This window comes from Dipodomys spectabilis, unplaced genomic scaffold (assembly GCF_019054845.1).
Source record: "Dipodomys spectabilis isolate Male_0828 unplaced genomic scaffold, ASM1905484v1 ptg000644l, whole genome shotgun sequence".
In the NCBI taxonomy this organism is placed as follows: Eukaryota; Metazoa; Chordata; class Mammalia; order Rodentia; family Heteromyidae; genus Dipodomys; species Dipodomys spectabilis.
In genome coordinates, this window is record NW_024871321.1 from 602,657 (window position 1) to 622,346 (window position 19,690).

Genomic DNA, 19,690 nt, shown 5'->3' on the forward strand with positions numbered 1-19,690 from the left:
TACAATTCCTGGGTAATTGGGACTCCAGGTGTGAGCCATGGCCTCTTTTTCTTAACTCTTACTTAACATGGCTTTTAACTTCCTTTTATGAATCTATTTCTTTTTTGAATTTAGCACTAACCAGATTAACCAAAATTATCCTTATGTAGGCTGTCTCGGTGTGTGTGTCTTCTTTGTAGTTTATATTGAGAGTTCATATTGAGATTTCTGGCCACATGTTGATTCTTTCATCAAAGAGAATCCTAGGTTATAAGCTGATAAATGAAGTCACTGGGAATGGAGTGGCTTCCTTCATTGTACATTATCTCTCTGAATTTTTTCTTTCTTAAATTCTTTTTGTGCTCAATATCCACTTTAATGTTCTACAAGTGCTGACATGTGTTTAAAATCGTGCTTTTATACTTTGCCTCACATTTTTAGGTGTTGTGTAGTAGAGGTCTTAGCATCTGCCACGATGTGAAAAACACACTTTTGCTTTCACCCCCTCTCCCAGTATTTAATAGAATATTTCTTTCGTTTATGACTTTTTATTTTGCTGAGAAGAGTATATTAAAGCAGCTTTTTCTCCTGTTGTTTTTCTTTCTTTCTTTTTTTTTTCCTGGCTGATCATGGGGCTTGAACTCTGGGCCTCGGCACTGTCCCAGAGCTCTTCAGCTCAAGGCTAGTGCTCTACCACTTGAGCCACAGCAACAATTCTGGTTTTCTTGTGGTTAATTGGAGATAAGAGTCTCATGGACTTTCCTGCTCTGGCTGGCTTTGAATTGCGATCCTCAGATCTCAGCCTCCTGAGTAGCTAGGATTACAGGTGTGAGCCACCAGCTCCTGGCTTTAGTTTAATTTTATACTTAGAGAAAGGTAAAAGAGCCGGGTGCCGGTAGCTCACACCTGTAATCCTAGCTACTCAGGAGGCTGAGATCTGAGAATTGAGGTTCATAGCCAGCCTGGGCGGGAAAGTCTGTGAGACTATCGCCAATAAACCACGCAAAAAACTGGAAGTGGCGCTGTTGCTCAAGAGGTAGAGCGCTCACCTTGAGCTGAAGAGCTGAGGGACAGCGCCCAGGCCCAGAGTTCAAGCCCCATGCCCGCCCCACCTTCCCCCTCCCCCAAAAAAAGGTAAAAGATAAGCAAAACAGAGGCATGCTTGCAGACTGACTAGTCACAGAACATTCCCTATGCAGTTGGTTCCCCATGAGCTGATTCCTGCCTTTCTTGCCTCATAATTAATTTTTTAAAAGTTGTTTTGGTGTTGTGAAGTGGGGTGAGATTCCCCTCTATATGGTATGTTTTTAATTTAATTTGACAGACTTGGGCCAAGGAGACAGGATTAGAAATCCATTCCTGCTATTATCCTATTCCTATTATCTTTCTCAGCTGTTCAGCTGTTCCAAGTCTACTCTGTGGGTGTCACATGACTGTCCTTTCCTCTTTCACATCTTTCCATTTTGGTAGGTTATTAGATGTTACCCAAACATCACTCAGTTATATAAATCTTTTTTTTTTCGGTTGGTCATGGGGCTTGAACTCTGGGCTTGGGTGCTGTCCCTGCACTCTTCAGCTCAAGGCAAGCATTCTACCGCTTGAGCCACAGCCCCACTTCTGGTTTTCTGAGTGGTTTATTGGAGATAAAAGTCTCCCAGACTTTCCTATCCGGGCTGGCTTTGAGCTGCGATCCTCAGATCTCAGCCTCCTGAGTAGCTAGATTACAGGCATGAGCCACTGACACCTGGCAGTTATGTAAATCTTGCTTGTGGTTTCCTCTATCTAATGTTGGAAAAATGAATGAGATACAATGATGAGTATAAAGGAATAAAATTACAGAAGGAAAAACTTGTAAGCAAAATCAGCACAGCAAATAGTCTGTTGTTCCCTGACGTTTTAAAACACTAAGATCATAATTCAAATGTCTCAGTATTTGGCTCTTAAGTTTTGCAGATTACAACATCAAAGTGTAGCTATTTTAAGCAACTAGCCTAAAGTTAGGCAAAGAGCCATTCTTCCACGTATCAGGTATTTCCATTAATTATTTTGCACTGTCTTTATTTACTGGAGCTTAAAACTTAGTTGGAAGAATAGTAGACACAGTTCTTACAGGACAACCCCAAGTAAGCATAGAGGAAGTAGGATTGGGGTCTTGAGGTCCTGTTCCTGAATGAATTAATTAATCTTGAAGGTGAATTGGTTAGTAAAGAATGATTTTGAAGATTAGATGTAATGCCTTTGGAATGGAGAAAAAGAAAGGCATGAAGTCTTTGAAGAGAACAATGTATGTTGAGATAATTAAGTTGCATTTGAGCAGAGCTGTGCTTCAAGTGTTAGAGTACCAGCCTTGGAACAAAGAAGTTAAGGGACAGCACCCAGTCCCTGAGTTCAAGCCCAATACTGCTACCAAAAAAAAAGAAAAAAAAGAGTTGCATTATGGAAGCCAGCAATTGATTTGGAGAATAGGATTCAAATGTGGTTGTGTGGGTTTGGGGTTGACTGTTTGGTAGTGGTCCTTAATATGTTGATCTACAGTTTAAATTTGCTTTGGATAGAAGAGAAGGAATTCCCACAGCTTTTAAATTAGATGGGATTCACATTCCACAAACCACAAAATTCATTTTTGATTTTTTTTTTTGATACCGGGTATGTCTGTTCTTGAGCTTGTGATTCTCCTGCCTTAGCCCCCTATCTTCTCATTTATTTGTGTCAGGCAAAGTGTGGTTCTTCAGATGGCATACTAATGTGTTCACCTTTGCAGCTGAAACTTCAGTCCCTTGTGTTACTGAGTCATGGGAAATGGGCAGGGCTGTGGCCCTTTAATAGCATTTAGCAATGTTAAATGTAGAAGACGTTATTAGTCTTGCAATTACGGCATGTGCTTCTTGGACTGGAAAACTTCAACGTGTTTTGACTCAACAGACTCTTAGCTACGTTTATTTTATTTTTAATTTTTTTCTTACTGTCCTGGGTGAACTCAGGGCCTAGGCACTGTTCCTGAGCTTTTGGGTCCGGTCATGGAGCCTGAACTCTGGGCCTGGGCGCTGTCCCTCAGCTCTTCAGCTCAAGGCTAGCGCTCTACCACTTGAGCCATAGCGCCACTTCCGGCTTTTTTCTTTTTGCTTATGTGGTGCTGAGGAATCGAACCCAGGGCCTCTGGCATGTAAGGCATGTGCTCTACCACTGAGCCACCTTCCCAGCCCCTCCCTGAGCTTCTTTTGCTCGAGGCTGGCACTCTACCACTTGAGCCACAGCTCTATTTCCAGATTTTTCTGAGTAGTTTATTGGAGATAAAAGACTTACGGAGTTTCCTGTCCAGGCTGGCTTTGAACCGTGATCCTCATATCTCTGCATAGCTAGGATTACTGGACTGAGCCACCAGTACCTGGCTCTTCAGTATGCTTAAGTTCCTTTTTCTTTAAAGTCTAAGTGATTATTCTCAAAATAATGCCTCAGATAGACAAGGTGCGATGGCTCATACCTATAATCTCAGCTACTCAGGAGGCAGAGATCAGTTATAAAGTTGTTTGCTCCTGCATCACAGTATCTTTACTAATAGATATTCTCAAACACCTCAGGCTCCTAAATGTTTCCCCATTTTCCTTTGGATCTGTTAGGAGATTGAGGAATGTTTTGAAAATTGGCAGTTTCAAGTTTCTGGCCTATGTTCAGAGTGTAGCTTGCCAGTTTCTCTGGTGTCACTTGAGAAGGAGCAGCCTGTACGTGCACATGAGCTTTCTGACCACCAAGGAACCACCAAGGGTGCATCTCCACTTAGCAGGCTTGCAGGCTGCCCCTTCTAGGACCTTCTGTCACATTCCTGGCCAACACACCATTCTGTTGCCTGCCCTAGCCAGCACTCCTGATGGTTTTGACATTGGTAGGCATATGTTTTTCCATGGGCCTGCTTTTGCAGGGTAGAGCAGCCGCCATGTCTGCCCTGTATAGAACTTCTGGGCTTCAATTCTTGTTGATGTGGACGGGATGCTTAGATGCCAGTGTTTTTCATGAGATTTTGTAGATTATCTGGAGGAAATGTTTCTTCTAAAGGAAGTTTTTTTTTTTGTTTTTTTTTAACAGACTGTCAGTTTAATCTTTTTTTGTGCTGGTACTTGGGCTTGAATTCAAGCCCTTGAGCTTGAACTATCAGTTGGCCTTTTGGCTCAAGTCTTGTATTTTACCCTTGAGCGACAGCTATACCTCTGGCTTTTTGGTGATTAATTGGAGGTAAGGGTCTCATGGACTTTTACTGCCCGGGCTAGCTTGGAACTACAGTCCATAGATCTCAGTCTCCTGATTAGCTCAGATTACAGGTGTGAGCTAACAGTGCCTGGCTTTTTTGGGGGGGAGGGGTAGGGGTCGAGGGGAGTTCTCACTATATATAGCTCAGCCTAGTTTCTAACTTGAGTTCTAACCTGAGGTCCTTTGCCTTCCTTGTGCTGGGATTATGGGCATGTACCTCCATGTCTGGGATTTTTTCATTATTTTTAAAGGAAAAGACTTGCTTAACTTCTCCACAGAGCGATGTTGAAAGCCTTAGTCTTCTGTAGTCTTACCCTCCCTCCAATCTTTCTCCTCACTGCAACCAGTCCCCTCCTCCCTGTGATCTGCCCTAAAACATGCCAGTCATTTCATCTCCAGCTTGCAAGTCTTCAAGTACCTTCACGTTGCTTTTAGAGCGCCCCCTAGCCCCAATTCCAATACTGCCTGTTGTGCTTTTCCGTGTATGAATCCCATCATTTTCCATCTTGATGTTCTTGAGAGAACATTCATTAGCTAATAATGATAATTAGAAAATGTTTTGTTGGCCAGGCGCTGGTAGCTCATGCCTGTAATCCTAGCTACTCAGGAGGCTGAGATCTGACGATCACGGTTCAAAGCCAGCCCGAGCAGGAAAGTCCAGGAGACTCTTATCTCCAATAAACCACTAGAAAACTGGAAGTGGCGCTGTGGCTCAAGCGGTAGAATGCTTGCCTTGAGCTGAAGAGTGCAAGGACAGCGTCCAAGCCCAGAGTTCAAGCCCCATGACCCACAAAAAAAAAGAAAAAGAAAAAGAAAATGTTTTGTTGTTACCTGCATATGTCCTGGTGTTAATAGTTGGTCTTTTTTTTTATATGTATATATATAATGATTTTTAGGTTCATGTACTGGACAGACTGGGGAGAAGTGCCAAAGATAGAGCGTGCTGGAATGGATGGTTCAAGTCGTCTCATAATCATAAACACGGACATTTACTGGCCAAATGGACTGACTTTGGATTATGAGGAAAGAAAGCTTTATTGGGCAGATGCAAAACTTAATTTCATTCATAAATCAAACCTGGATGGAACAAATCGGTAAGATACTATATAGATATTTTTCAGAATTTAAGAAAACTGTATTGATTCGACAGGCTCATCGAAGTATAACACCTGATGTTATTAATGTACCTTTTGTAGGAAGGGGATTTCCTTGTGACATATTCGCACATGTAAACAGTGTATGCTAATCAACCTCCATCCCTGTTCCATTCATTCCTTTCTTCCTTGTATGCCTGTCCTGAGGCTTGAGTTCAGGGCCTGGGTGCTGCTTGAGCTGTTTCTTTTTTATTTATTTATTTATTTTTTATTGCCAGTGTTGGGGCTTGAACTCAGAGCCTAGGCTCTGTTCCTGAACCTCTCTGTGCTCAAGGAACCTCTCTGTGTTCAAAGCTAGCCCTCCACCACTTGAGCCCCAGCGTCACTTCCAGCTTTTTCCGTGTATGTGGTGCTGAGGAATTGAACCCAGAGCTTCATGTGTGCTAGGTGAGCACTCTACCACTGAGCCACATTCCCAGCTCTCCCTGAGGTGCTTTGCCCAAGGCTAGCGCTCTTACCACTTGAGCCACAGCTCCACTTCTGGCTTTTTTTTTTTTTTTTTGGAGTGGTTAATTGGAGATAAGAATCTTAGGGATTTTCCTCCCTGGGCTAGCCTTGAACAGTGACCCTCAGATCTCAGCCTCCTGAGTAGTTGGGATTACAGGCGTGAGCCACCAGCTTCTGTCTTTTCTATTCCTTCTTAAAACAATTTCCATAGGTTTTGTTGTTCATTTCCAAACAGACAAAGAAACTACATCAGCTTCTCATCCTTATTCTCCCTCCTTGCTCTTGCTGGGCAGATAGATATGCTACTGCTTGAGCCCTCTCCGGTCCTTTTTGATCTAGATACTTTTGATAGGGGGGGGTTGGTTGTTTTGTTTTGTTTTGTTTTTTTTTTTTTTTTTGCTTTGGGGCTCTTTTTATGTGTATATGTTTGTTATTGCTTCCTGGTGATTTTACTCTTTCTCACAAAATGTGCTTTAGTAATTCCAGTAGTATTTTGTGTTTACTCAGTTCAGTCTTTCAGTTTTTGTGAGGGCTGCACCAGTGATATTGTTACCATTTGCTACAACCTTTTAATATCAACCTATTTGAGTCTGTGTCAGAAGTGGTCTCTCCCTTTTCCTCCCCTGGCTTCCCTCTTCTCTCCTCTTCTTTCCCTCCCTCCATCTCCCTCTCTTGGGGGTACTTGGGGTTTGATCTCATGTTAGACTGGCACTCTCCCACCCGAGCAGCTTCTCCAGCCCTGCTTTTTGCTGGTTATTTTGGAGATGGAGTCTGCTGAACTTTGCTGCCCAGACTTACTTGCACACTCAATCCCCTAGCTCTCAGCCTCCTGACTAGGTATCTATGATTATAGGTATGAACCGCTGGTGTCCTGCTCAAGTTGTCTCTTACAGACAGGATATAGCTGGATTTTTGCTTTGTTAAATTTTATTTGATTGGACTGTTTGTTCTAATGTTATCAATGGTAAGGTTGGGGTTCTAACTGGCATTTGACTTTTTTCTTGTTAAATCTGGTGTCATTTTGTTCCTCTGTCCTTTATTTTTGTATTTAGCCCCCTTTGTGTTGTTTTCTACTTGAATCATCTGAATTCCTTTTTTTTTACCTCCTAAAAGTAAATTTTTGGATTTTTAGGTGATTATTTGTAGACGGCAATATGTATTTTGTTGCATTTCAATATTAACTTAATATTTTCTCCTAGAATAGTTCCATTTCCTTCTTTTCTATGTTATTATTGCCCTGTGTATTACATTTCTGTTAAACCCATGTGGTGTTTTAATTGCTCTAGACAGTCTTAACGGATATTAACAGAAAATAACATATCCATAGAAGCTTTTGTGTCAAATTACATATTTTTTTCTGGCATTTTTTCTCAGTGTTTGTGTTTTCGAAGAAGTCATTCTGGTGAGTGTGAGTGTGTGTGTGTGTGTGTGTGTGTGTGTGTGTCCGGTTATGGGGCCTGAATTCTGGGCCTGGGCGCTGTCCCTCAGCTCTTCAGCTCAAGGCTAGCTCTCTACCACTTGAGCCACAGTTCCACTTCCGGCTTTTTTCTTTTTGCTTATGTGGTGCTGAGGAATAGAACCCAGGGCCTCAGGCATGCAAGGCAAGTACCCTACCACTGAGCCACCTTCCCAGCCCCATGGTGATTTTTTTCCATGTCTTTTCTGATATTTTATTGTGTTTGGTGAGATACTTTCTTTGTATACCTTAGTTTTTTTTTTTTTTGGGTCCGGTCGTGGGGCCTGAACTCTGGGCCTGGGCGCTGTCCCTCAGCTCTTCAGCTCAAGGCTAGCGCTCTACCACCTGAGCCAAAGCGCCACTTCTGGCTTTTTTCTTTTTGCTTATGTGGTGCTGAGGAATGGAACCCAGGGCCTCATGCGTGCAAGGCAAGTGCTCTACCACTGAGCCACCTTCCCAGCCCCTGTACACCTTAGTTTTGATGCTGACTTTTTAGTGGAGTTTCTGTGTTACTGTCTTCCCTTCCTCCTCTTTTTTTCTCACTGTGTATTCCAGCCTGGACTCAAACTTGTGATCCTTCTACCAAAACCTCCTGAGTGCTGGGATTAAAAGTGAGGCCTACGCACCTGCTGTATCTGGAACTTGTAGGAAAAAGCAGAGTTCATTACATCATAATTTAGCTTAACAGAGCTCATGGCTCTGTTCAGAAAAGCAGCTGTACTTTTTTTTTTTTTGTCAGTTGTGGGGTCTGAACTCTGGGCCTGGGTGCTGTCCCCCAGCTCTTCAGCTGTAGACCAGCAGTCTACGACCTGAGCCTCAGCCCCACTTCCGGCTTTTTCTGCTTATGTGGTGCTGAGGAATCGAACCCAGGGCCTCATGCATGCAAGGCAAGCGCTCTACCACTGAGCCACCAGCTTCCCAGCCCGACAGCTGTACTTTCTTGGATTTTTCTGATTCTGTTTTCTTCTCTTAGTTTTTGTCCTACACATTGCCCCCATTGTTTCTTTTTTTGTTGGTCGTGGGGCTTGAACTCTGGGTCTGGGCGCTGTCCCTGCGTTCTTCAGTGGGCCACTGCACCATTTCCAGTCTTCTGGTGGTTCCTTGGAGATAAGAGTCTCCTGGACTTTCCTGCCTGGACTGGCTTTGAACCTTGACCTCAGATCTCAGCCTCCTGAGTAGCTAGGATTACAGGCGTGAGCCACCAGTGCCCGGCCCATTGTTTCTTTTGTATCTGTCACACTTACTTTTCCTTACTTTGAGGCTCTGTTTGGACGGGAGCCTGAGGGTGCTGGTTGACCCGCTGGTGGTTGGGGAAGGACTCTGGTCTCTTCAGTGGTAGCACAGGATCAGCAAACCTCTGAGGTGTTTACTGTCTTAGATCGCTTTGCTGCGTCTTTCAGTGTGGTCTGTCTTGTGTGTTCTTCGCTTCTTAGATTTACCACATACCCCATTGTTTTTCCTAATTTCTTCTGCTGAGCTGGTGATACCAGTCGGGCTTTTTTTTAATCTGTTGGCAATTTTTATAGCTTCTAGTATCTTGGGTTTGTGCCTCTTCAAAAGCCTTGAATGTTGTTGAGGGGCTTTTAGTTCCCTCCCTCCCTCCCTATCTCCCTCCATGCACTCGCCCCTCCCCATCCTGGGGCTCAAACTTGAGGCTAAGGTCCTGTCCTTGAGATCCTTTTTACTCAAGGATAGTGCTCTACCACTTGAGCCACAGTACCACTGCCAGCTTTTTCTGTGATTAATTGGAGATAAGGAATTGCATGAACTTTCCTGCCATGCTGGCTTTGAACTGCTACATACTCATATCTCAGTCTCCTGAGTAGATAGGATTACAGGTATGAGCCACTCGGCACCCAGCTGGGGTTTTTAGTTTCAATACCTAACTGTAACTGTGGAGATGTCCAAAAGCCTGAGCCACCACCTCTGATGTCATCTTTTTAGGTATTACAAGAATCTCACTGTGATGGGGAAATTCCCTTCCAAGGCTAGGTTCATGTGTCAGAATGCATGGCAGTAGTCACAGGGTGTGGTTATAGAATGATTTATTACACACACAGGTGGTCCTTCAGAGATGGGGCCGACTTGTTGGGAGGAGATCCAGAAACAGGAAGCAAGCAAGAGCATGTGTTTTGTAAAGGTCAGTCCAGCTGGTATAGAGTTTGGAAGAAGCACCTGCCGGGTCCATGAACCCTGCAGAGTTGGCCAGAGAGCCGTGTACTTGGGTCACACCGACAGTGGAGAAGTTTGTTAGTGAGTCAGAAGTTGCTAGCACTCAGAACATGACTGCTGTGGTAGACCACTAGAGCACTGGCCTTGTTTTCAGGAGATGTAGACAGGGGTCCCGGGAGTGACTTGGTTAGACCTGCTTAGTAGTCCACAGAGACATAAGGCAGAAATAACATATTCATTGTGGCTCAAGTGGTAGAATGCCAGCCTTGAGCAAAAGCTCAGGGACAGAGCCTCAAGACAAACGGAAGCCTCCTGAAGACAAACCCAGTCCTCCTTACCATGTGATTCTCTAATTTTTCTTTAGTAGAGTATGTTCTCCCTGCCCTCTTTTTGGACTGAGCCACTGGAAAAGTTGAGTTTATGAAAATAGCAGAGCATTTATTTCCTTGGATAGTCTCAACTCAAAACATGATTTATTCACTTTTGCAGAACATTTGCTAGTTATTGTACTCCGTGACACAGTAAAGTCCTGTGCCTCGGATTCTTTACCTCTCCTTCTACATAGCATGAACTGTTTGGGAGAGATGCAGGTCTGCTTTGTCTCATGAATGTATTTTGCCAGTGGCAGGACTTTTGGCTGCCTGGATGTCATCTTAGATGATCATTGCTGGAATTGCTCCTGGTTCTTCTTGGCTTCTTGGCATGTTACGTGTCTTTTCACCCAGTTTCCAAGACCAGGAGAAGTGACTGAAGACACAGGCTCAGGGTCTGTGTTCTTCCACATCACCCAGGATGAACCTATTTAAGTCTTACTGCAACCCTGGCACTTTCCTGTTGGCTCACTTTCCTCCCGATGATAGAGCTACGGGAAAGGATAGGAGAGGTGAGGGCAGAGCTAGTATTTGGGCAGGGGCATTGAAGCAGTGCCAGTGCTCTGGCCTTCTCTCTCCTGTGACCTATAGTGAACTTGGGAGCTGCTGCCAAATTAGGGGCCATCCTGCAGGTCTGGGTTGGAGCTTTGAGACATCTTGAAAACATACTTGGACTTACCATGTGAATTGTTCTTCCTCTGTGTGTGTGACCTAAAGGTATGTCTTCCTCAGTATTTGTATTTACTAGTATGCCCTGTGGCCATTGTAAGCGATGACATGGTAGAAGAAAGTTGGAGGTAAGTTGTAAGTTTTCCTTTTCTGTTGACAGGCAGGCAGTGGTTAAAGGTTCTCTTCCACACCCTTTTGCCTTGACGTTATTTGAGGACACATTGTACTGGACTGACTGGAATACACACTCCATTTTGGCTTGCAACAAGAATACTGGCGAGGGTCTGCGTGAAATCCATTCTAACATCTTCTCTCCCATGGATATACATGCCTTCAGCCAGCAGAGGCAGCCAAAGGGTAAGCAATCCTGATTTCTACATTGCAAGAGGGAGCACTGTGGCAGTCTGAAATCTGGCTTTAGTGAGCTCAGCGGTAGAGGAAGAAGGGCATATCTGAAGAGTACGAGGGAATACAGGAAGAAAAGCACAGAAACAAGATTCAGGCCTGGCGCCAGTGGCTCATGCCTGTAATCCTAACTACTCAGGAGGCTGAGATCTGAGGATCGCAGTTCAAAGCCAGCCTGGGCAGGAAAGTCCATGAGACTCTGATCTCTAATAAACTACCAGAAAACTGGAAGTGGAGCTGTGGCTCACATGGTAGAGCACTCACCTTGAGTGAAAGAGTTCAGGGACAACGCCCAGACCCAGAGTTCAAGACCCACGACCAACCCCCCCAAAAAAGAAAATTCAGGTTCTTAACAGTACTCCATCCCTGTCCTTACACCAGACCTCATCCTCTGTCTGGGATATGGTTGGTAAAGGAACTCATTTGCTAGTCAGGGCCCAAAGATACACATTCAAGGGTCATTTCTACAGTTCATTATATACACACAGTTCTTCCTCGCACACTGCATGTGTGTGCTTAACTAGACTTTTTCTTTTTTGGATGAAAACTTGAATGTAACTTCCTAAGCTTGATGATTAAATATTGGCTTAAACATTTCTGTACATACCTCTCTCTCTCCTGTCTTCTGTCTTCTCCTCCCTTCTCCCCTCACCCCTCTTCCCTCCTCTCCACTTGTTCTTCTTTTCCCTCCTCTTCTTTTCCCCTCCCCCTACTTCTCTCTCCCCTTTTTTTCCCCTCCTCCCCTTCCCCTCTTCCCCCATCCCTTCCCTTTCCCTTCCTCCTCCCCTCTTCCCACTCTCCCCTCTTCCTACTTCTCTCTCCCTTCTTTTTTTCTCTCTCTCCCCCTTCCTCTCTGTCTCCCTCCCTCCCTCCCTCCTTCCCTTCCTCTTCTCCCTTTTCAGTTTTGCTTCTATTTTTGGTTACCCTTGACAATTGTCTACTGACAATGATCTCTTATAAGGGAGGAATGAAGCAAAGTTTAAAAGGAATAGGAGAATGTTAAGTGTTTGGCACTTGTGTGTAAATAACTGTCTGGCTGTGTCTGAGCAGACTTCAGATTTATGTTTCAAAGCCCGAAGTGAAAAGTTTTGGAATCATGTGTTGCTTGGTATTAGTTCTTTCCATTTAGGGGGACATAATCAAAATTGGAGTCTGATGGTCACAAACTCATAAAAACATTTTAAAATTACTCTCTGGTACAAAAGGAAATGTTTACTCGTGAACTTCTTAACTCGCATGGTCAAACCTCAGGCAAAACTCTCTCCCCCTCCCCTTTGAAAAAGGTACAGTTGATCCTTTGAGAGTTTGCGTGGATCTTTCTTTTCTCATGTTTCACGGTCTGCAGCTTCTGCTGAATTTTCTATATTATTATTTGAATACATCTATACCAGTTGTTTCCACAGATGTGCTAGTTTTCTTTTGGTCCGGTCGTGGGGCCTGAACTTTGGGCCTGGGCGCTGTCCCTCAGCTCTTCAGCTCAAGGCTAGCGCTCTACCACTTGAGCCAGTGCCACTTCCGGATTTTTTCTTTTTGCATATGTGGTGCTGGGGAATTGAACCCAGGGCCTCATGCATGCAAGGCAAGCACTCTACCACTGAGCTACCTTCCCAGCCCAGATGTGCTAGTTTTCATGAATGAATGAACGAGATAGGTCTCACTCTTGTAGTCCAGGTTGGCCTCAGACTTACTCTTTTGCCTCAATTTCACAGGTACCAGGATGCAGGTATGGGCCACCAGGCCTGACTTTGTTTAGTTTTTCCTCTTTTTTTGCGAGGGTGGGGAAATAGTCCTGGGGCTTGAACTCAAGGGCCTGGGCACTATCCTTGAGCTGTTTTTGTTTCTTTGCTCAAGGCTGGCGCTCTACTTCCTGAGTAGAATTTCAGGTGTGAGCTGCTAGTGTCTAACTAGTTTCTTTCTTTTTCTTTTTTCTTTTTGTCAGTTGTGGGGCTTGAACTTGGCTTGGGTGCTGTCCCTGTGCTCTTCAGCTCAAGGCCAGTGCACTACTGCTTGAGCCACAGCACCACTTCCTGTTTTCTAGTGGTTTATTAGAGATAAAAATCTCCTTGAGCCGGGCCCTGGTGGCTCACGCCTGTAATCCTAGCTACTCAGGAGGCTGAGATCTGAGGATCACAGTTCAAAGCCAGCCCGGGCAGGAGAGACCGTGAGACTCCTATCTCCAATAAACCACCAGAAAACCGGAAGTGGCGCTGTAGCTCAAGTGGTAGAGCGCTCGCCTTGAGCTGAAGAGCTGAGGGACAGCGCCCAGGCCCAGAGTTCAAGCCCCACGACGGACAAAAAAAAAATAAAATCTACTGGACCTTCTTGCCCGGGCTGGCTTTGAACCGAGATCCTCAGGTCACAGCTTCCTGAGTAACTAGGATTATAGGTGTGAGCCACCGGTGCCCAGCTACTAGTTTCTTTTTTAACCCATTTTCCTCCCGCTTCCTAGGGGCTAATTTCCATCGTTTTAAAAATGGTTTTACTATTAACTTTAGCTTGTAAACTCTCAGGGCAAGGCTTTTGTGCTTTACTTCTTATTTATTCCCTTTGGTAACAAGTAAATGCTCACTAATTCTGTTCCTTGTGGCAGGGTCGGTAGGTGGGTGACATTTGGTACTAATTTTGGTTTATCACAGTTGCCACGTTGTGGCTGTTAACCTTTGTGTATGTAGAGTGAGGAAAGGTTGCCCACCATCATTGGTAGTAATCAATGTGATTTATGTTTGACAGCTACAAATCCATGTGGAGTTGATAATGGTGGTTGTTCCCACTTGTGTTTGATGTCTCCACTCAAGCCTTTTTATCAGTGTGCTTGCCCAACCGGGGTCAGACTTCTGGAGAATGGGAAAACCTGCAAAGATGGTAAGCTGACGTCATCCAAGAAAAAAACAGTCTGCCATAGCAGTTGAGGCTTTTTATGACTTCTTTTTCTTCTCTGTAAAAGTATAAGCTCTGTAGATCACAGTGCTTTGGGAAGTTAGTCAAGTTAGTCACTGCCAAATGATTATGGGGACTGGGGTGTCTTGTATCTCATGGCATCTTCCTCCCTCTTCCTGGGACTTGAACTCAGGGCCTGGTCACTGTCCCTGACCTTTTGTATTCAGGGCTAATGCTCTACCACTTGAGCCACAGCTCCACTCTGACTCACACCTGTCATCCCAGTGACTCAGGATGCTGAGATCTGAGGATCATGGTTCAAAGCCAGCCCGGTCAGGAAAGGCCATAAAACTATCTCCAATGAACCACCAGAAAAACAGGAAGTGGCTCTGTAGCTCAAGTGGTAGAGCACCATCCTTGAGCTGAAGAGCTGAAGGGACAGCGCCCAGGCCCCGAGTTCAAACTCCATAACTAAAAACAAAAAAGAACAACATGGAATAGATAGTGATTGAACAAAAGCTTGATTGCGTGCGCGCGCGCGTGTGCGTGTGCTTGAACTCAAGACCTAGGCAGTGTCTCTTAGCTTTTTCTGCTCAGCCTGGCGCTTTACCACTTGAGCCATAGTGCTACTTCTGTGATTATCTTTTCTTTTTCTTTCTTTTATTTTTTTATGCCATTCTTGGCAGTAGAACTCAAGGCCTGGATGCTATCCCTGAGCTTTTGTGCTCAAGGCTAATATTCTGCTTCTGAACTACAGCTCCATACTTCAGCTTTTTTGGATGGTAATTGGAGATAAGATTCTTACAGACTTTCTTCCTTGGGCTGTAATCTTCAGATCTCAGCCTCTTGAGTAGCTAGGATTACAAGTGTGAGCACTGGTGCCTGGCTCTTTGTTTGCCTTTAATGCTAAGATAAGTGCTTTTTTTGTGTGTGTGTGGGGGTCGATCGTGGGGTTTGAACTCTGGGCTTGGGTGCTGTCCCTGCACTCTTAAGCTCAAGCGCTCTACCGCTTTGAGACACAGTGCCACTTCCGGTTTTCTAATGGTTTATTGGAGATAAGAGTCTCACACCTTTCCTGCCCAGGCTGGCTTTGAACTGTGATCCTCAGATCTCAGCCTCCTCAGTAGCTAGGATTACAGGTGTGAGCCACCGGCTCCGGCTAAGATAAGTGCTTTCCAAAGGAAGAGCAATTCCAGATTGGACTTTTTTTTTTTTTTTTGGTTAGTCATAGGGCTTCAGCTCAGGGCCTGGGTGCTGTTCTTAAGCATTTTTCACTCAAGACTGGCGCTCTACCACGTTGAGCCACGGCTCCACTTCTGGTTTTCCAGTGGTTCATTAGAGAGAAGAGTATCACAGACTTTTCTGTCTTGGCTGGCTTTGAACTACAATCCTCTGATCTCAAGGAGTCCAGGCATAAGCCCCCTGTTATCCAGATTGGACTCTTTTTTTTTTTTTTCTTGGGTCCGGCCGTGGGGCCTGAACTCAGGGCCTGGGCGCTGTCCCTCAGCTCTTCAGCTCAAGGCTAGCGCTCTACCACTTGAGCTACAGCGCCACTTCCAGCTTTTTTCTTTTTGCTTATGTGGTGCTGAGGAATCGAACCCAGGGCCTCAGGCATGCAAGGCAAGTGCTCTACCACTGAGCCACCTTCCCAGCCCCAGATTGGACTCTTTAGAGTAGGTTCTTTTCCTGCTTGACAGCACAGGTTACTACTTCTGCTTCTTTTTAATTCCCCATAGGGAGAGGGTATTGGGAGAAGTAGCTGATTCGGACATTTCAGGGACTTCTTTTAGGAAGAGTACAATTCTCTTCTTTTCCCTCTTAATGAGAATTGCTCTCCATTCTTCCCGGCGGATCACTATGCCTTTTCCAGCAACCAGAAAAACCTAAGGAAGCCATTCTGTGTAGCTGTCTTTTTTTTTTTTTTTTTTAAATCGAAAAGCAGAAGGCTTTATTTCAGTGTGCCGGAGAGTTCCTGGCAGGGAGGTCAGGGAGTCAGAGACGGAGTCGAGTTCGTGTTCTGGATGTTCGTTATGGCTTGGCAGTGATAAATTACCTTATAGTCAAAGGTGAAGTTGGCTGACTCCTGTCAGATGGTTTCCATGGCAAACAATAATTTGGTTTCAGTTTAAACAAAAGGTTTTTGTCACATTGCTTTTTTGTTTAAAAATGTAGCCTGACTTTAAAACAGAAAATTTATTTTAGCAATAGAAGTTTGTTTTCTCTCAGGGCTGTGCAAATGTACAAGTTTAACCGGTTTTAAATTTCAGGTGTACATTTGGCAGGTGGTAGTCTTAAATCCCAGTCTCTGGACCACTGTGCTCAAGTGGACAGCTCTGACTCCTCTCTGCTCAGCGTGGGCACTGCCCTGTCAGCATCATTCCTACCTGGGGCCTGCGTCTCATTTGGGGCTGCCTTCCTCCCGTCTCTGGTTCACTTTGCCTCAGTGTGAGAGTAAGACAGCGCGGGGAGACTATAATTCCAGATCGATGCTTGAAGTTTATATACCAGTGTTTTCTTTTGCACACATCTTTTTGGCTAGAAGGTTTATTTTCCCCCACGGTCCCTTGTCAATATACTTTTTTTTTTTTTTTGGCCCTGGGGCTTGAACTCTGGGCCTGGGTGCTATTCCTCAGCTCTTCAGCTTAAGGCTGGCACCCTACCACTTGAGCCACAGTGCTACTTCCAGCTTTTTCTGCTTATGTGGTGCTGAGGAATCAAACGCAGTGCATGCAAGGCAAGCACTCTACCACTGAGCCACTTCCCACCCCTAGGTGAGCAGTTGTTTTGGATACCCTGCTCTTCCTCTTGAGCACTGTGGTCGGTTGACCAGGCTCCCTCCCTCTGGTGGGGCTGTTGTTTTTTCTACAGTTGTCTTTGTGCTCATGTCTATCCTGTACTGCCCAGAATGTAAGACAGCTTACTGAAGTGTAATTTATATACTGTAAAATTCTTTCTTGTCAGACATATGCTTAGTTATTTTCAATGTGTGCAGAGTTGTGCAACCATCACCATAAATCCAGTTTTTGTAGCATTCCCACTAACCACAAAGATTCTTGTCATAGATTTTTTTTTTTTTTTAGCCTTAAAAAATCCTTCTTGAGGAAAGACTCTATTCTCTACTTCCTTGCTCCTTTACGTAGCTATTTATTATAAAGTCATTGTTGTACTGGGGGTTGAACAGAGTTTGAGAGTCTCAATGCTCTTGCTTAGCTTTTTTGTTCATGGTTAGTCCTCTGCCACTTCATCCATATCTCCTGGTTTTTGCTGGTTAGTTGGAGATGAGAGTTTTGTGGATTTGTCTGCTTGGGCTGGCTTTGAACCTTGATTTTCAGATCTCAGTTTCCTGAGTAGTTAGGCTTATAGGTGTGAACTACTTGTGTAAAACCATTATTGATTACCAACAGCTATGTTAATCAGAAGCTATCTAATAAATCAAAGCAGAGAGTGGGTCACAACTGGACTGTCCAGTTATTCTGGAGCTTAACCTCCCAGGAGACCCTCCTGTTTTTGCAATATCACTGCGTTTTCCACTTTGAGGAGAATGGCATCTCATTTCTTTCATTTTTAAATCCTGAAGCAGTTCTTCATTGATATAGAGCAGCTACATTTTGCTCACACCCTCAAATGATTTCTTTTTCATTTTTCCTTACGGTAGGTGCTACTGAACTATTGCTTTTAGCCCGGAGGACGGACTTGAGGCGTATCTCTCTGGACACCCCGGACTTTACAGACATTGTCCTTCAGTTAGAGGATATCCGCCATGCCATCGCTATTGATTACGACCCTGCGGAAGGCTACGTCTACTGGACCGATGACGAAGTGAGGGCCATACGCCGCTCCTTCATAGACGGCTCTGGCAGTCAGTTTGTGGTCACCGCTCAGATAGCCCACCCTGATGGCATTGCTGTCGACTGGGTGGCGCGAAACCTGTACTGGACGGACACTGGCACAGACCGGATAGAGGTGACAAGACTCAATGGGACCATGAGGAAGATCTTGATTTCAGAGGATTTAGAGGAACCCCGGGCCATTGTTTTAGATCCCATGGTTGGGTAAGAAGTTCTGCTGACTGTAACTCTTGTCTGGTGTTTCTGCTTTCCATAGGCCCTTGGGAACAGCACTCCATGGTAGGAAGTACAGGAACTTTATACTGGCTTATTGGGAAGCTCTTTAATGAGACTACAGTGATTAAATAAAATCCTAGGTTAAGGATTTGGTCCTATGGTCTTTTGCCTTGAATATTTTTTTCTTTCTAAATTGAGTCCATATCTTGACTGCATTCTTCTTTTTTTTTTTTTTAATATTGACTACATTCTGGCTATCAGAATTGTTAAAAAAAATGTTTTCAGAACTCCTCCCCTTGGCTCTAATTTAGTTTCATCCATTTCAGTACTTGTAGGGGAGAATATATCTAGTTCCCCAAGTCTTGGATACTGCTTTACTCCTTCCTTAGCGTTCTTTGTATGTGTAGCCATGTTACCCTGACTGCAGGCTGGGAAGGAAGCAGTAGTTTTCCTCAGACTCCCAGTGTTACTGTTGGTGTGAGATTTCTCTTGAGGACGAGCAGAGTGGCCAGTATGGTATCTCAATGCACATACCCAGTGCACAGAAACCTCAGGGCCACAAGAATCACAGCACTGCAGGAAGAATTACCTGTTTGGAGAATCTGGTTTGTTTTTTGAAAATCCCTACCAGTACAGCGATGACACACCATCAAGAAAAATGTGGAAGTTATGGGAAAAAGTATAAAATATTGAGAGAAAAAAGATAGAAGTAAAAGTGGAGTATCATTATTGGGAGCCATTTTCAAAGCCAGTTATAGAAAACACTGATCTGAAAGTTTCAACAGACTCAGGTACTGCTCCAAGAACGTCTTTGACATAGCTTGATTGTGTAAATGCTTCTGGTTTTTAGAATTCTGTTCTGTAGCAGTGGCTAATGACAGGAAATGTCATGTGTGGATGGAGCTCACATTGTCTACTCTTAGCTCACTCTCTGTATACTTCCATAGGTACATGTATTGGACTGACTGGGGAGAAATCCCGAAAATTGAGCGAGCAGCTCTGGATGGTTCTGACAGAGTAGTATTGGTTAATACTTCTCTTGGTTGGCCCAACGGTTTAGCCTTGGATTATGATGAAGGCACAATATACTGGGGAGATGCCAAAACAGACAAAATTGAGGTTTGTTCCTTGCTTTTCATGTTAAAATCAATTTTACAATGGTTTCTGAGTTGATAGTAATTTAGGGCAGATATTCTTACCTTAACAGTGTTTTAGAGAAATATTATTCAACCTTCATACTTGTAGAGATAAATGGGCTTCCTTCCACCTAACTAGGATTTCTGACTTACATTACATGGGAAGCTAACGTTGTTTCTGGTCTTAAGAACTTACATGAGTGATTTTCCTCATTTTGGGTAAAGCCACTGCCAGAAACTCCTAGAGGAAGTTTCTAGGAGGATGTTGGTGGGCCATATATTGAATATTAATGGTTACTACAGACAAGTTGGTCTACTATGTATCACAGGCTGGTTTTGAACTCTCAATTCTGTCTGAGCCCCCCTCAAAGCTGGGATTACAGGCATGAGCCACCACACTCAGCTGCAATTTTTAAATTTTTATTTTGTGCCATATAGTAGTTTGTAGAAGATATTTGCCAAGTGATAGAATTAAATTTGTGCAATCAAATAGAATTATAGTGAAAATAGTGGTAAGTATTTTATCACAGTGCTTTGGAAATGGAACATACTGTTGATATTGAGTGTGAAGTTTTAAATTCACAACTTTGAAGTAGGTTGTACTAGAGGTTTTTATAGCTCACATCATACTGAATTATGATCTTATTTTTCCTCTGGGGGTTTCAAGAGCCCTCATGTAAGGAGTGGCTTTGAATAGCTCTTCAGAGAACCTCTGCAC

At 44.1% G+C, this 19,690-nt stretch overlaps 1 protein-coding gene across 1 annotated transcript in view; it reads left to right on the plus strand.

Annotated features, from left to right (window-relative positions):
- The window catches only part of Lrp6 (LDL receptor related protein 6), an 86,083-nt gene that overhangs the window by 12,870 nt on the left and 53,523 nt on the right, over positions 1-19,690 (plus strand). Inside the window, exons 3-7 of the mRNA XM_042671554.1 lie at positions 5,118-5,315; positions 10,651-10,847; positions 13,626-13,757; positions 17,428-17,824; positions 18,784-18,955. Coding sequence (XP_042527488.1) covers positions 5,118-5,315; positions 10,651-10,847; positions 13,626-13,757; positions 17,428-17,824; positions 18,784-18,955 — 1,096 coding nt within the window. The remainder of the gene's footprint in view (positions 1-5,117; positions 5,316-10,650; positions 10,848-13,625; positions 13,758-17,427; positions 17,825-18,783; positions 18,956-19,690) is intronic.